This window comes from Babylonia areolata, chromosome 25 (assembly GCF_041734735.1).
Source record: "Babylonia areolata isolate BAREFJ2019XMU chromosome 25, ASM4173473v1, whole genome shotgun sequence".
Taxonomy (NCBI): Eukaryota; Metazoa; Mollusca; class Gastropoda; order Neogastropoda; family Buccinidae; genus Babylonia; species Babylonia areolata.
Genome location: NC_134900.1, coordinates 2700725 through 2718381, shown reverse-complemented (window position 1 = coordinate 2718381; position 17657 = coordinate 2700725). Strand labels below are relative to the sequence as shown.

Below are 17657 nucleotides of genomic sequence, written 5' to 3'. Positions count from 1 at the left end.
CACTGAAAAGGATTTGTGTTGATAATATGATAAAATTAAGACTTTTTTTCTTTTCTTCATTAAAACATAAATAGGTTGATTTCGAAAATGTCTGATAAAGAATTTATCTCCTTTGTTTCTTGTTTTGATTTTGTATGAATTATGGAAACATTTGGAGAATATTTTCAACCACCTATGCTCACTGAATATACAGTTTACTGTAAACCTGCAATCAAGTTGATGTTATATGTGTGCAGTCAGGTGGCCTTGTTTGTCTTGAAAAGAATGAGATTTGTTTGTTAATTGAAACAATAGATGTTGAATCTGCTCTCTCTCTCTCTCTCTCTCTCTCTCTCTCACAGGATTTATAAACTGCTTAAAACAAAGAATTGTTGACTGTAGATGGCAGGACTGGCATAATCATATTCAGAACAGTAGCAGATTTGCTGAATACAGGATGTTACCTCATCATGTTGAACCCTACATTGAAATTGTAATGAATAGATATGTTGAATGTGCGTTGACAAAACTAAGATTTGGTGTCTCAGACATTGCAAATCACAGCTCTAGATTTAATGATAGAAGAGTCAATAAAATGCTATGTCGGTTATGCCATGACAGTGAGGAAGATGAAATTCATTTTATGCTTGGCTGCCCTGTTCTTCATGACTTGAGGATGAAATATATTCAGCCTAAATATTTTTGTAATCCATGTGGCTTCAGATTTAATATGCTTATGTCCTCTAGAAATGAAATTGTACTAAATAATCTGGTGTTCTACATTTACAAAACTCTTCACTGATTACGTTTGGTTGCAACTTAGACTACCATAGACTACAGAAGAAACGCGAAAGTTTCCTGAAAACAAGAAAATTGTTTTGAATGATGTGTTCACCGACATTTAGTGCTGCAAATTTTTCCAGCTCATGAAATTAGAAAAGGGGCATATGGTTAACACTGCAGGATTCCAGCATGTAAAAAAAAAAAAAAAAATAAAAATAAAAAATAAAATAAATAAAAGAAGAAGAAGAAGAAAGAATAGAAAGAAAAAGAAAACAAAACAAAAAATTGAACAAATTCCTTCTTAAAGTTCTCGAAGCCTTTTACTCCTGAATGCGTTTTTAGCCATGGTTTAGGGGTTACTGCATAATCAGTTGTTGGGCTGGTCATGTGATTACCAAAACTTTGTTTGCAAATGGCAGCTGCCTTGCAGGGTATTTGAAGCAATTTCTTATCAGATTTTGGCTTGATTGTGATGCGTTTTGTTGGTGTTTTGTTTTGTAAAGCAAAAAGTTGTTGAGCATGGCTGCCAGGACAAAGAGCGAAGAAGAGGTGGCCAGGGTGTTTGATTTGCTGCATGACTGTGATAATAGTGATGACAAAAGCATTGTAGTAAACAAAAATAATGCTGATCAACGGAATTGGATTTGATTATCCTGTTGGGTATTACACCACATCGGCAAGTACAAGGGTGTGGTTGTGTTGGAAGTGGGTGTATAAGAACAGATGAAAACTTAAAGCTGAAATATTGAATACTGTGTGTGTGTGTGTGTGTGTTGTACAATATTATTTGTCGATGAATGGGTCAGCGGGTGTGACCCTTACACTGTTACAGCACACACTTTTATTCCAATATAGAATGAGGAATCCAGTGGCTTACACAAAAACTGGGAGACACAGATTGACAAAAGGACAATACCAAGAAAAGGGGCATCCTAGATGCAGGAAAATGTTTTGGACCTTTCTGTCAAATACGGATATATCAGAGAATTGAAAATCACAGTGTTACTTCTCTGCTTGCAGGAAAAGACGGACATGAGCGGACCCCTCTTTGTCTACATGCGGTACGTTCTCACCAGTTTCTTTGTGTTTGTGTGTGTGTGTGTGTGTGTGTGTGTGCGCGCGCATTGTATTCCAGGGGAACTAGTTGTTTAGAATAGTAATCATGAGGGGGTTTTATGTTTAACGTTGTGTTGATTTTTGTTCTTATTGATTTTGGTATGTTTCCATGTTGTTTTGGTTTTGTTACATATTTACACTGAAGTGGGGGGAAGTTTAACCCTTTGGTTGCTGTAGTCGCCGCTTGGTGACTTGCACCAAGAATACTACAGTCGCTGCATGGCAACTTGTAGGGAGAACGCTGCTGGCGCAGGTCAGCGACTTCAACATTAGAGTTAACAAACTTGCGCTGCTCTTCAAAAAATAACAGCCAACTTAGCACTTCCTGCCACATGTACAGGAAACATCCTTCTCATTGTTGAACCAGCTCACTTGCAGTTTGGAGTGATTTTCAGTGGCTTTTTTAAACTTAGTTTGATCGATGGGGAGTTCTTCAACCATTTCAGATTGTAACCCGCAGTCTTGCTTTAGACCACACAATAGGGGACAGCAAACTGCAAGTCTAATTAAAAGGCATTTGGCAGAAAATGATTTTGCTGCTGACAGAGACAGTGGAGAAGAGTTCATGCCTCATGGCAGCGAAAAAAATGAGTACCCCATATTTCCACTGGCTGCTCGGCTGCACAGCCAGTTTTCAGCTGAACTGTTCCACTGACTTAGCCAGCTGGCAGATGTTGGCAGCCTGAACATAGCTGGTGATGTACGGGTTAACTCAGTATGGCATGATCATACCTGTGTGTGTGTGTGTGTGTGTGTGTGTGTGTCTGTGATCTCATGTCACTATTCCCCATCCTCCCCCTTGTTGCTGCTTTTCTTTCATAGTCTGCATCTTTTCCATTGAAATAAAACTGCAGTCAAGCCTGTTTGTGTCAGTTCATTTCATTCTTTCTTCTTCTTTTTTTTTTCATGATTATTGATGTTGGCCTGTGTTGTCCACTTCTGCCTGCATTCTTTTGCAAGATGCAGAATTTCCAAATATTGATCAAGTCTCCATAGCCATTTGTTGGCCCAGCCCAAAATCACCTGAAGTGTTGAGAGAGGGAAAGTGGAAGAGAGGGTTGGGTGAAATGGGATGGAAGACACAACAAAAGAATTGAAAATGTAATCTGCGCAAATGGAACCAATTCTGGATAATGTTCAGACAGAATCATTGATCGAGAGTGTTGAGTGCCGTGAAAAAAGTGTGTAGCCTGGCTTGCTGAGTAGGTCTAAGAAACGTGGCGTAATAGCGTGGTGCAGCTGATGGTATTCCAGGGCAGTGCTTTTTTGAGTTTATGTGCAGTCTTCTGTCTGCTCTTTTCTCTCTAGTTTGTAGTTCTGTGTCATTGTGTGTGTCAGAGTATGGTTGTTTGTGTGTGAGTGTTGTTTTAGGTGGATGACAATTGGCACACCAAACTGAGTGAATTGTTTTATTGAAAATGTAGTCACTCTAGGTCGTGCTTGACCAAAAGTTTCAGTTTTAATTTCTCAAGGAGGCGCCACTGCATTAAGATAAATCCATATATGCTACACCACGTCTGATGAGCAGATGGATGACCAGCAGCATAACTCAATGCACTTAGTCAGGCCTTGAGTACATGTATATATATTTGTGACCAAAAGACATACTTGCAGTCTAATCTATCTCTTCCAGTTGATGACCACTTTGAACCTTGATCATTATTTTTATTGTACCTGGTTGCCATTATTTTCCAAGCCAGAAACATTTGTGGCATTTACATTCTATTATACCAAAATGTCTGGACCAGCAAGTAGCAGTGAAGGCAGAATTAATTTTTTATCACCATGTTCTTGTGCCAATAGTTTTGAGTGCTGAACTGTTCCTATTCTAATTTTATTCTCTATTTTTCTGAACTGGAAGTTCTTAGGATAGAAGTGATCACTAGCATCCCTAAAAAGCCACCAGATGATCGGAAGTTGGAAAGAAGTTCTTGTCAGCTTTTATTACCCACATTTGATTCCTCCATGTGAAAAGAACTATGCTTGGCTTGAGGTATTGCCAGCATAGTTAAATTGCCCCTGAGCTTCACAGCATTACATGCTGCCTACATTGTTTAAACTAAAGTCCACACATGCACAGAGCTGCCAGGCATTAATTACCACCCGCATTGTTAAAAGCATACATGAGTTGGGGGGACACACATTCTGCTGTTTGTGATCTTATGCCTTGTACATTGGTAATAATCTTCTGTCCCTTTCTTTCTAAGTATCAGCCAAAGATATCTGGAATTATTCTGTGAAGTGGAATTTTTATCAGTGGACGGCTGATGGTAATTTCTGTGGCAAATAAATACTGTGGTTGAATAGGTACTCTGATTTTGAAATCTGAATCAAACCATATTTATTTACATTGTGATGCCCATATGTGCACAGGCCACACACACACACACGCACGCACGCATGCATGCACGCACAACTCATCATACATATGCACACTCACTCACTCACTCACTTTCACACAGACAGAAATGCACATGCACACACACACACACACACACACACACACACACACACACACACACACACACACACGTGCATACACACAATACACACAAACTCTCTCTCTCCCTCTCTCTGTCTCTGTCTCTGTCTGTCTCTCTCTCTCTCTTCTCTCTCTCTCTCTCTCCCCTTCCCTGGCAAGCAATCCCTCCACTTCACTTTGCTGACAAGTCAGAAAGGAAGAGGTCTCCGGGGACGAAGGAGATGATCGTAAACTGTGTCACTGTCTGACAGGCTGAAATCTTCCCAGATGCTTCTTGGTATTGAATCCCTTTAGAAAATGAAAGAAATCTTGCCATAATTACAAGTTGAGCTTAAAGGACAGGGAGAGAAAAAATCTATAGGAGACAGTAATGATCCATCACTGCCTGCCTCGCCTGTCTGCCTGCCTGTCTGGGTCTGTCTGTCTGTCTGTGGGTGGTTTCATCCTGCTGCCGCCGTGCTTTTGTCTTGTGCTTTTGTGTCACAGCCTTCAGGAACACGCCTTACAGATAAATCACTTTTCTTCTTGTCATCTTCTGTCAGCAATAGTCGGTCAGCACAGCAGATGAATCAACAATGTCTTGCCTCATTGTCTACCTGGGGAGAGTCGCTTAGCACAGTATGATAAAGGTATTTGAGTCACACCACTAGAAGGGGAGAATTATTCTTTTGTGAATAGTGTTTGTGATGATGTGTGGGGATTAAAAGGTTAAAGGTCCCATAGCTATTTATGGCCATTGGAGCAGTGTGAATTCATATCCACTGCCTCGAGGGCCTGGCACAGGAAGGCGGGGCCCTATCCTCTCCTGCTGCTTTTAACCTTCCCCAGCCAAAGTCAAGTACCCATTCACACCTGGGTGGAGTGAGGGAAAATCTAGAGTGAAGTCACTTTCCCAAGGACAGACCAGCATGCTGAAATGGGCCTCACAGATTCTGCCATGGTGCCTTCTGAGTAAGGAATCAAACTCAAAAAGAATGTAGCTCCCCCTCTGGATGTTCCAGACAAAAACTCGGTGGCACTGACAGTACTGCTTCCAAGATAGCCTCCCTCCCCTGCCTCTTCCATGTTTTCAGTTTCCCCAGTTTAGAGTTGTGCATGCGTGTGAATGACTGGCATGAAAACGCTTGATTTGTCCCTGCACAAGATTCAGTGCTAGAAGTATTATTACTTTTATTATTATTATGGTACTACTGGCCAAATAGGCGAGTCTGGAAAAATAAACCCAGATCTCCAAGCTGACATTCCATTTTTTCATGCCAACAGCCAAAATCCCTTGAAATAGTAAAATAATTGTAAATAGAAATAAACAAAATAGATAAAAGGTTTTGAGAAGACTGGAGTCTGGATGGTTCAACATGATGTACATGATTTGACTCCCCATCTGTGTGGCCATGCAGGTTGATCATTTGATTTATGATAAATCATTCCACGCGCATATTGATTAGTTTTACTTTGAGACTCACAACATGAAATAATTTATGATTGTCATTGTGACTGCAGCAGATTAAGAAAATATAAGGAAGAGCAAAGAACCCCCAATCCCCCTTCTCTCTCTCTCTCTCTCTCTCTCACACACACACACACACACACACACACACACACACACACACACACACACACACATGCATATATTCAGTGAAGTGGAATGGTCTGCCGGCTGGACAGACAGAAATGTGCTCATCTTGGGGGAGTACAGGTTCAACACATTTTTATGGATGTCATCCTGTCTTTGTGCTCTCGAGTGCTGAGTGCGGGTGAAAGGCCACTCCTCAGCCAGGTCCACTTTATTGGCTATTGACTTCCTTGCTCCATGGACTGAGGTTGCTGGTCTAAAGCATTTGCATTTAAATGGCCAGCATGTAAAAGGAGCCAAACCGCAACACTGGACAGATGGATCCTGCAGGAGAGAGAGAGAGAGGGGGGGGCAGGGGGGGTGGGGGGGGTGTGTGTGCATTGAAGTGGTTGCTGAAAACCTGGAATCAGTGCTTCATGTCTCAGCTGAGAGGGTCTAAGTCATCTTCATTCTCTCTCTCTCTCTCTCTCTCTCTCTCTCTCTCTCTCTCTCTCGTCCTCTTCCTCCTCCTCCTCCTCCTCTTCCTCTTCTTCCCTTCCAATTCTGTGCATTTCAAAACCCAGAAAAGCAGGCAGCTGACTGCAGTTAACAGTAAGTCTAGCAATTAATACACTTTCATTTGTTCCCATGAGTGCGCTGATTTTCTGTGCATAAAAGAAAGTTCTATGGAGACAAGGAGACAAAAATTATCAGATGAAAGTTTCAGATTCTAAATGAATGAATGAGAAAAAGAGAGGGAATGTTACAGTTATTCTGCAGTTGATTTTCTTTGAACTGTTGTATGAAATATTAAACCATGCTACACATCACATTAATCTTTTATCAAAATGTAAAGGTCTTGCAACCAGTTACAGACTTTTAAACAACAGTCTGTTTTTTTTTAATGTGGAAAAAACGTGTATCACTGTCAGATTCCTGTTACAATTATTGATCTGGGAAAAGTGGGGGAGGAAAAGGAAGGTATTTCCAGACCCTGCCACATGATTAAAAAGAAAATATTCTGATGTGGACCCTTGCTTCTTAGTCCGGCATTTTGTCCACAGTGCCACTGACCTCATCCACAGAGAGGAGAAGACATGTCAGCTGAAAACAAAGGCATGCATCAAACATCAAAGAGTCAAACAGGAGGAACATTTACCTGGATCGTCTGAAAAGCTTGAGATTGATAGATGGTACTACCATTGATGCTTGCTGTCTGGTTTCAAGGCTTCACCAAACATGGGAAGAAGAATTGAATACTAAAGTTTTTGATGGACCTTCGGTCATTGAGATGTTTCCATTCCTCACACAGCCAGCCTGGAGAAATGATGAAACACAACTGCCTGTGAGTGTGACACTGCCATGTAGGTTCTGCTCCTGATGGCCCTTACATCCATGCACTTCCATCACAGGACGGAAACGCAGCCACCTTTTTTGAAGAAAACTCAGGAGAGGACAACAGTAACAGTTGTACAGAATCAGTCCTCCCCATCCATCTGACCTCTCTCTTCAAGTTTGGCATGGAAGATCAAATGCTGATCATGTGATGTGTGAAGGCAATCTGCCGCACTTTGGTCAGTACGTACATTGGAAGCAAAAAAAGTAGATGAACCACAGTTTCGTCATGTTGAAACTGACCACTGCAAACCACTTTTTTTTCTTCTTCCCATTGCTGAATGTTAGGTGCATGAACCACAAGCTTAACACTGGTAAAGCAGGAATGCCAAACACACAAACACATACATGCACGCATGATGCACACACACTCGCACGCACACCACAAATTGGGAACACACAGCAGACATGGCTTTATAGTCACTTCGGAGGTCATGACCATCACAGTTTAGGGTGCAGGGGGGAAAAGCCCAACCAAACAAACCAAAAAAATAAAAATAGTGAAAGAATACTTTATGTGCCAGCGATGTCCGTTGTGTGTAGCCAGGACAATGTGGGGACTCGGGTATTGGAGACAAGAGAAGGAGGAGGCACCTCCAGAGGACTAGGAGGGAGGGAGGGACAAGTGATGTACCTGGTGGCTTTCTCTTCTCTGATCCTCCTGCTGATAGTAGTGACCAGTGCACGCAGCCAGCAACACTCCTGGCTGTACACAGTGCTACAAGACGGTGACAAGCCACTGGCTCTTCTTCACCATACCCTCTCCTTGCCCCCCCCCCCCCCCCTTTTCCTCTCCCTACTGTCCTCTTCCCTTGTGTCGTGTAAGCCATTAAGTCCTTCACTCCTCCTCCCCTGCCCCCTGCTACATCCCCCTCCCATCTCCCTTTCCAGCCCATTTTTCCCATCTCTTTGGTTTTCCCCCGCTATTCCCCCACCTCTCTTTCTCCACTTGTCTGGCAAGGAAGGGAAGTGGCACAGCAGACAGCAGTCATTTGTTGGTGAGGGCAGCAGCGCCAGCCTGACCTGACAAAGGTAAAAACTCAGTGATAATAGAGGGAGGAGGAAGCTTGGGGTGCCGGGGTGGGAGGGTGGGTGGGGTTATGGGGAGGCCGGGCTGCTTGATCAAGCCACTTTGAAGACAAAAGAAAGGGAAGTGGTTCGAGGGGGGATGTGTGTGTGTGTTGGGGGTGGGGGGTGGGGGGGGTCCTTTCCTTCAAACATGATATCTATGTCTTCCTCATGATTCTGCCACTTCTGACCCACTTGTCAGACACAGTATCTGACACCTGTCCTGGCATCTCCCACCCCCACCCCCTAAAAAAAGAAACAAGTAAACTGAAAATAATGTTTAAAGAAGTATATAAGATGATCAGGCAGTTGAAAGGAAAAAAAGACGCAGATGCATGAACTAAGATGCTGTATTCAGAAGCAAGATAGAATTAATGAATTAAGCAGTCAACAACCAAATGATTGAAGAACTTTTCACACACAAAAAAGCAGACTTGTGTACATTAAATACAAATAACAAATATAATGCATAATCCATAATCCAGGACATGATATCTTTTTTTATACAGGGAAATTTTGTTGTTAATCTGCCTTGGTTTGCTTTTCAACTTCACAGACTGACCTTGCACTTTAAGGGGGGGATACAGGTGATGATAACCTTCTGCAGATGAATTCGATAATTCAGTACATTGCATGGCTGAACGTATATATGCATGTCTTGGAGTCCCTGTCTGTCAGCGCGACATGACAGCATCACAGTTTCCATGGAACTTTCTGCCTCTCCCCTTCCTCCTTCCCTGTCTGACTTTCCTTCCGCTCTTCCTCTTTCTCTCTCTTTTCCCACCTGTTCTGTCTGTATTTTGTCCTCCCCTTCTCTCACTCTCTCTGTCTCTCGCTGTGTGTGTCTCTGTCTCTCTCCATATTTCTGTGATTCTGCGTGTCTCATGTATCGCTCTGAATATATGCATCTCTGTCATTTTCCTCTCTCCCCGCTCTCCCCCTCTCTCTCTCCCTCTCTCTCTCTTTCCCTCCCCACCTGATCTTCTGTATTATGTCATCCCTCCTTCTCTTTCTCTCTCTCTCTTTCTCCCTCTCTCTCTTTCTCTCTGAATCTGCATGTCTCTTGTTTCAAACTGTATATGCATCTCTGTCCCTTTCCTCCTCTCTCCTCCCCCCTCTCTTTCTTCCCACCTGTTCGTGTGTGGTCCCTCTCTTCCCCCCTTTCTCTCTCTCTTCTTCTGTCTGCATGTCTCGTGTATCACACTGAATACGCATCTCTAACTGCCCCCCCACGCCCCCACCCCACTTCTCTCTTTCTCCCCCCTTTTTCTCTCCCCTCTTTCTCTCTCCCCTCTCACTGTTTGAGGAAGATGTTTTTAAATGTCACTTTCCCACCCCCCAACCCCTCAGCCCCCACTGTCATGCTGTACCTTTGCCGTGGTGCAGGGAATGGGGGAGGTGGTTTTGTGCGAGAAGACGCTGCTGCTTCCCAACCCCCCCCCATTCCTCGATTTTTCTACCATAGTCAGTGGAAAGTGGAAGGATTTTCTTTGCTTCTCCCCATCTTAAAAGTGCCAGGGGATTTGAAAGATCGCCCCATCTCTTGAAGGATGGCAATAAAAGCCGTTTGAAAAGCTTAGTACTGAGGGGCTGCAGAAGAACTGTTTTAATTGCTGGGGACATTTTGCTTTGCTTGAACATGAGTTGCTCAGGAATGTTGTCCACATGGGAGCGAATGTGTGTATGTGCATGCTCGTACACATGTGACTTGTGTGTGTGTGTGTGTGTGTGTGTGTGTGTGTGTGTAACTGTGTGTGTGTGATTCTGTGTGTGTGTGTGTGTGTGTGTGTGTGTGTGTGTACATGCATGCACCGACACAAACAGGTTTGTGTTCACTTCCAGTCAGTTGTGTACGTTTTTTGTGCTCACATGGATGCAGACATCAGCAGTTTTCTTTGCTATTGATCGATTTTGCTTCAAAATTTTTTTTCTTCTTTTTTTTTTTTCTTTTTTTTTTTAACCAACTGTCTTGGTGGGGTTTTTTTCTTTTTTGTTTTGCTGCAAACCGTCTCCACTGGATCTGCATTTTATGCGGGAACAGAAAACTCCTATTGATTTTTGCCGACTGTCTACTGGACCTGCCCTACCTGTGGGAAGAGACAAGCCTTTGAAACAGTGAACATTGGTGGAGTTCAACTACAGTGGGAGGGTGTGGAAGTGGAAGATGGGGGCAGGACCGTCACCTGTTGGACTTTTTTTCATCCACACCTGTTCACTGACAATTGACCCATCCTACATTGCCGGAACTAAACAGCTGCAGTCTGCCAACTCTGGCAACAAAATCTGCCAAGTCGTATTTTTTTGTTTGTCAACCTTTTGACAGAATATGATCTGTCAACTCAGCTTACCGGATTTGTTTTTTTGTATTTGCCAAGTCAGACTGATATGATATAATCTTGTAAACTTGAACAGTGTGTCTTTAAGCCTTATGATTACTTTATGATAGCATCTGTCAACTCTGATTGTGTACCTGGAGACTCCTTTGACCAAATGTCTCCTGATTGTGTACCTGGAGACTCTTTTGACCAAATATCTCCTGATTGTGTACCTGGAGACTCTTTTGACCAAATATCTCCTGATTGTGTACCTGGAGACTCTTTTGATCAAATATCTCCTGATTGTATACCTGGAGACTCTTTTGATCAAATATCTACTGATTGTATACCTGGAGACTCTTTTGACCAAATATCTCCTGATTGTGTACCTGGAGACTCTTGACCAAATATCTCCTGATTATGGTACCTGGAGACTCTTGACAAAATATCTCCTGATTGTGTACCTGGAGACTCTTGACAAAATGTCTCCTGATTGTGTACCTGGAGACTCTTTTGACCAAATATCTCCTGATTGTGTACCTGGAGACTCTTGACCAAATATCTCCTGATTGTGTACCTGGAGACTCTTGACAAAATATCTCCTGATTGTGTACCTCGAGACTCTTGACAAAATGTCTCCTGATTGTGTACCTGGAGACTCTTGACAAAATATCTCCTGATTGTGTACCTGGAGACTCTTGACAAAATATCTCCTGATTGTGTACCTGGAGACTCTTTTGACCAAATATCTCCTGATTGTGTACCTGGAGACTCTTGACCAAATATCTCCTGATTGTGTACCTGGAGACTCTTGACCAAATATCTCCTGATTGTGTACCTGGAGACTCTTTTGACCAAATATCTCCTGATTGTGTACCTGGAGACTCTTGACCAAATATCTCCTGATTGTGTACCTGGAGACTCTTGACCAAATATCTCCTGATTATGGTACCTGGAGACTCTTGACAAAATATCTCCTGATTGTGTACCTGGAGACTCTTGACAAAATGTCTCCTGATTGTGTACCTGGAGACTCTTGACAAAATGTCTCCTGATTGTGTACCTGGAGACTCTTGACAAAATATCTCCTGATTGTGTACCTGGAGACTCTTTTGACCAAATGTCTCCTGATTGTGTACCTGGAGACTCTTTTGACCAAATATCTCCTGATTATGTACCTGGAGACTCTTTTGACCAAATATCTCCTGATTGTGTACCTGGAGACTCTTGACAAAATGTCTCCTGATTGTGTACCTGGAGACTCTTGACCAAATATCTCCTGATTGTGTACCTGGAGACTCTTTTGACCAAATATCTCCTGATTGTGTACCTGGAGACTCTTGACCAAATATCTCCTGATTGTGTACCTGGAGACTCTTTTGACCAAATATCTCCTGATTGTGTACCTGGAGACTCTTGACAAAATATCTCCTGATTGTGTACCTGGAGACTCTTGACAAAATATCTCCTGATTGTGTACCTGGAGACTCTTGACCAAATATCTCCTGATTGTGTACCTGGAGACTCTTGACCAAATATCTCCTGATTGTGTACCTGGAGACTCTTGACAAAATATCTCCTGATTGTGTACCTGGAGACTCTTTTGACCAAATATCTCCTGATTGTGTACCTGGAGACTCTTGACCAAATATCTCCTGATTGTGTACCTGGAGACTCTTGACAAAATATCTCCTGATTGTGTACCTGGAGACTCTTGACAAAATGTCTCCTGATTGTGTACCTGGAGACTCTTGACCAAATATCTCCTGATTATGGTACCTCGAGACTCTTGACAAAATGTCTCCTGATTGTGTACCTGGAGACTCTTGACAAAATGTCTCCTGATTGTATACCTGGAGACTCTTGACCAAATATCTCCTGATTGTGTACCTGGAGACTCTTTTGACCAAATATCTCCTGATTGTGTACCTGGAGACTCTTTTGACCAAATATCTCCTGATTATGTACCTGGAGACTCTTTTGACCAAATATCTCCTGATTATGGTACCTGGAGACTCTTGACAAAATGTCTCCTGATTATGTACCTGGAGACTCTTGACCAAATATCTCCTGATTGTGTACCTGGAGACTCTTTTGACCAAATATCTCCTGATTGTGTACCTGGAGACTCTTGACCAAATATCTCCTGATTGTGTACCTGGAGACTCTTTTGACCAAATATCTCCTGATTGTGTACCTGGAGACTCTTGACAAAATATCTCCTGATTGTGTACCTGGAGACTCTTGACAAAATATCTCCTGATTGTGTACCTGGAGACTCTTGACCAAATATCTCCTGATTGTGTACCTGGAGACTCTTGACCAAATATCTCCTGATTGTGTACCTGGAGACTCTTGACAAAATATCTCCTGATTGTGTACCTGGAGACTCTTTTGACCAAATATCTCCTGATTGTGTACCTGGAGACTCTTGACCAAATATCTCCTGATTGTGTACCTGGAGACTCTTGACAAAATATCTCCTGATTGTGTACCTGGAGACTCTTGACAAAATATCTCCTGATTGTGTACCTGGAGACTCTTGACCAAATATCTCCTGATTGTGTACCTGGAGACTCTTGACCAAATATCTCCTGATTGTATACCTGGAGACTCTTGACCAAATATCTCCTGATTGTGTACCTGGAGACTCTTGACCAAATATCTCCTGATTGTGTACCTGGAGACTCTTTTGACCAAATATCTCCTGATTGTGTACCTGGAGACTCCTTTGACCAAATGTTTCCTGATTGTGTACCTGGAGACTCTTTTGACCAAATATCTCCTGATTGTGTACCTGGAGACTCCTTTGACCAAATGTCTCCTGATTGTGTACCTGGAGACTCCTTTGACCAAATGTTTCCTGATTGTGTACCTCGAGACTCTTTTGACCAAATATCTCCTGATTGTGTACCTGGAGACTCTTTTGACCAAATATCTCCTGATTGTGTACCTGGAGACTCTTTTGATCAAATATCTCCTGATTGTATACCTGGAGACTCTTTTGACCAAATATCTCCTGATTGTGTACCTGGAGACTCTTTTGACCAAATATCTCCTGATTGTGTACCTGGAGACTCTTTTGACCAAATATCTCCTGATTGTGTACCTGGAGACTCTTTTGACCAAATATCTCCTGATTGTGTACCTGGAGACTCTTGACCAAATATCTCCTGATTGTGTACCTGGAGACTCTTGACCAAATATCTCCTGATTGTGTACCTGGAGACTCTTGACAAAATATCTCCTGATTGTGTACCTGGAGACTCTTGACCAAATATCTCCTGATTGTGTACCTGGAGACTCTTTTGACCAAATATCTCCTGATTGTGTACCTGGAGACTCTTGACCAAATATCTCCTGATTGTGTACCTGGAGACTCTTTTGACCAAATATCTCCTGATTGTGTACCTGGAGACTCTTGACCAAATATCTCCTGATTGTGTACCTGGAGACTCTTGACAAAATGTCTCCTGACTTCTCCCAAAAATGAAAAAAAAAGACTGAATGCATCATCTTCTTCATGTAAGGTGGCACCCTTCTCACCTGTGATGGGTTTTGATTTAACATGATGTAAATACGTCCTTATTATTCAGTTATTCCTTTAATATTATGAATATGAACTGATCTATTTTGTCTCATTTTCTTGGTCTTTTTTTCTTTTTCAGTCTGTGTGCATGTGTGCACACTCAGAACACACACAGTGACCAGTGAACAACACAGTTAATTTCTGTACACCCATTTTTGGGTGGTACAGAAGATGTTAACAAGGTTCACGTGATTGGTCACCGTTTTCAATATATCAGTCTTAAGTGAAAATTAAAACTAAAACAAAACAAAACAAAAAAGAAAAAGAAAAAAAAGAAATAAGATAAAAACAGTTAAACAGGTACACGCTAGTGTGTCCATGACATTGTTAACATCTCGCATTATAATCCCAATACATGTTTCATACAACAAATTGTCAGCAATACTTTATTACTGGAAAATAATTAAGACCCCAGTGATGGACACGTGCATGCACATATTGTGCACACACGAAACATGAAGTTTTGTTCAAGATCAATGTAATTGTGAAATGTAATGCAACGCTACTTTCCCAGCATCTCACCTGTTCCATCTCCATCTCTCCTTTGGATGGGGCGGTGAAAGCGTTGATGTTGCGAGGAAGGTAAACGGGGGGAGGTATTGATTCCGTGGGCCTAAGCATCGATCATTAATGGCCTGGCCAAATAAACCCACCTGATGGCACTCTTCTTAGATTTTTGATCACGCTCTTATGTTCTTTCCTGCCGCTAGGTGTCTTATGTAAACTGATGTTGGATAAAAGAAAAAGAAAGTGGGGGGCGGGGCTGGGGGTGGGGGGTGGGTTGAGAGAAGGGAGTTGACGTGTTGTGAAAAGGAAGACAGGGAGAAAGAGAGAGAGAGAGAGAAGGGAGTGTGGATATATCGTGAAGAAAAGAGAGACTGGGAAAGAGAAGGGAGTAGATGTGATGTGAAAAGAGAGACTGGGAGAAAGAGAAGGGGGAGTGGATGTGTAGTGAAAAGAGACTGGGAGAGAGAGAAAGAGGAGGGAATGGACACGTTGTGAAGAGACTGGAAAAGGGAGTGGACATGTTGTGAAGAGACTGGAAAAGGGAGTGGACATGTTGTGAAGAGACTGGAAAAGGGAGTGGACATGTTGTGAAGAGACTGGAAAAGGGAGTGGACATGTTGTGAAGAGACTGGAAAAGGGAGTGGACATGTTGTGAAGAGACTGGAAAAGGGAGTTGGACGTGTTGTGAAGAGACTGGAAAAGGGAGTGGACATGTTGTGAAGAAGGGAGTGGACGTGTTGTGAAGAGACTGGAAAAGGGAGTGGACATGTTGTGAAGAGACTGGAAAAGGGAGTGGACATGTTGTGAAGAGACTGGAAAAGGGAGTGGACATGTTGTGAAGAGACTGGAAAAGGGAGTTGGACGTGTTGTGAAGAGACTGGAAAAGGGAGTGGACATGTTGTGAAGAGACTGGAAAAGGAAGTGGACATGTTGTGAAGAGACTGGAAAAGGGAGTTGGACGTGTTGTGAAGAGACTGGAAAAGGAAGTGGACATGTTGTGAAGAGACTGGAAAAGGGAGTTGGACATGTTGTGAAGAGACTGGAAAAGGGAGTTGGACGTGTTGTGAAGAGACTGGAAAAGGAAGTGGACATGTTGTGAAGAGACTGGAAAAGGGAGTTGGACGTGTTGTGAAGAGACTGGAAAAGGAGTGGACATGTTGTGAAGAGACTGGAAAAGGGAGTGGACATGTTGTGAAGAGACTGGAAAAGGGAGTGGACGTGTTGTGAAGAGACTGGAAAAGGGAGTGGACGTGTTGTGAAAAGCGAGGGAGAAAGAGAAAGGAGTGGATGCGTTGTAGAACGGGAAACAGGTGACAGAGATGAACAGATTAGAGACGGAGAAGCAAGCAAAAGAGTATAGTCTGGAAATACGAGAAAGACTCGGCATGCAGGCAAAGACAAAGAGAGAAGGGAAGAATCTGAAATGTGGAGATGGGAATACAGAGAGAAAAGAGACAATGAGCATGGAAAAGAGCAGAGGGAGGGTGGGGATAAGTGGACATAGGGGTGCATACACATGTGCAAAATACATAAGCATGTGTGTGTGCGCATACACACACACACACACACACACACACACACACACACACACACACACACACATGCACGCATGAATGCATTCATGCTAAAAAAAAAAAACAAAAAAACACACAGCTCATAATTAACAAGTACTGTGTTAATTTTTTTGTGATGACTATATTTTTTCTTCAGTGATGATGATTATTAACGCTCTGGGCCCTTGTGCTAAGGAGGAAAAACGCATTTTAAATACCCATTATGATGATGATGGTTATTATTATAATTGTTGTACATAGCTGTTAGCTGTGTTGTTGTTGGTTATAGTGTTTAATGTTCCCTTTGACTACATTTTTGCTGTTCTCTACTAAGAGAGCCTGTACCAAGAAATTGCCGTTTGCTATATTATTCAGTTGCTGTTGATTATATGGTGGCTTAATAGTAACGTGCCCGCCTGGGAAGCAAGATGATCTGACGATACGGGATCGAATCCCACACCCGTCAGTATTCCCCCACCCCCCACCCCCTCCTCCAAGTGGTGGTCTGGATGCTAGTCATTCAGATGAGACGATAAACAGAGGTTTCAGATGTAGCATGCACTTAGCACACATGCAAAAAAAACCTACAGCGGCAACGAAAGGGTTGTCCCTGTCCAAATTTTGTAGAAAAATCTTAGTGAAAGAAACACTTGAAGACAGAAAATAAAAAGACTGAAAGGAAGAAAAGAAAGGATGGTGCAGTACTGTAGTAACGCACTCTTCCTGGGGGAGAGCAGCCTGAATATCACACATGGAAATCAGTTGTGACCAAAACAGTAATACAGTACACAACACAGTATTGTTGTGTATTGTTGGCTATGTATTATTGTTGTTGTGTTGGTGTGCAGGTCAGCCTGCCCTATCCATGGCATGATCATCCTGAACAAACAGTCCCTGGAGAACTGGGTGGAGCCCATCACAGACCAGCTGGAGTTCCAGATCCAGACCCCTTTCCTTCTCTATCGCTGTGGTCGCAGTCAGTACAGCTTTCAGTCTTTTTTTTTTTTTTTTCATAAAGAAAAAGGTGTGAAAGAAACACGTGGTGTAGCAGTGATCATTTGATTCTTTTCCACTTTCCTCTCTCTACTTTCCACTCTTTGTCTTGCACTGTCGTAAGTTGCTAAAAGACAGGTAAATTTGTTTTTCTGTGTGTGTTACAAGTAAAGTTTCAGTGTCTGGTTCATTTCTTCTTCGTTGTCGTTGTCTTGTTTTTTGTTTGTTTGTTTTTTGTATTATTTTCACCTTAGGGTTTTTGTACACCTTGGAAGTAATGAAAAGTCTTTCAGCTTTGAGATCCCTTCTTGGAAGCCCTTGAAAA

General features: G+C 42.5%; 1 protein-coding gene across 1 annotated transcript in view; it reads left to right on the top strand.

Moving 5' to 3' along the window:
- Positions 1-17657, top strand: part of LOC143299624 (mRNA-decapping enzyme 1A-like) — a 34334-nt gene that overhangs the window by 3911 nt on the left and 12766 nt on the right. Inside the window, exons 2-3 of the mRNA XM_076612917.1 lie at positions 1783-1823; positions 17188-17315. Coding sequence (XP_076469032.1) covers positions 1783-1823; positions 17188-17315 — 169 coding nt within the window. The remainder of the gene's footprint in view (positions 1-1782; positions 1824-17187; positions 17316-17657) is intronic.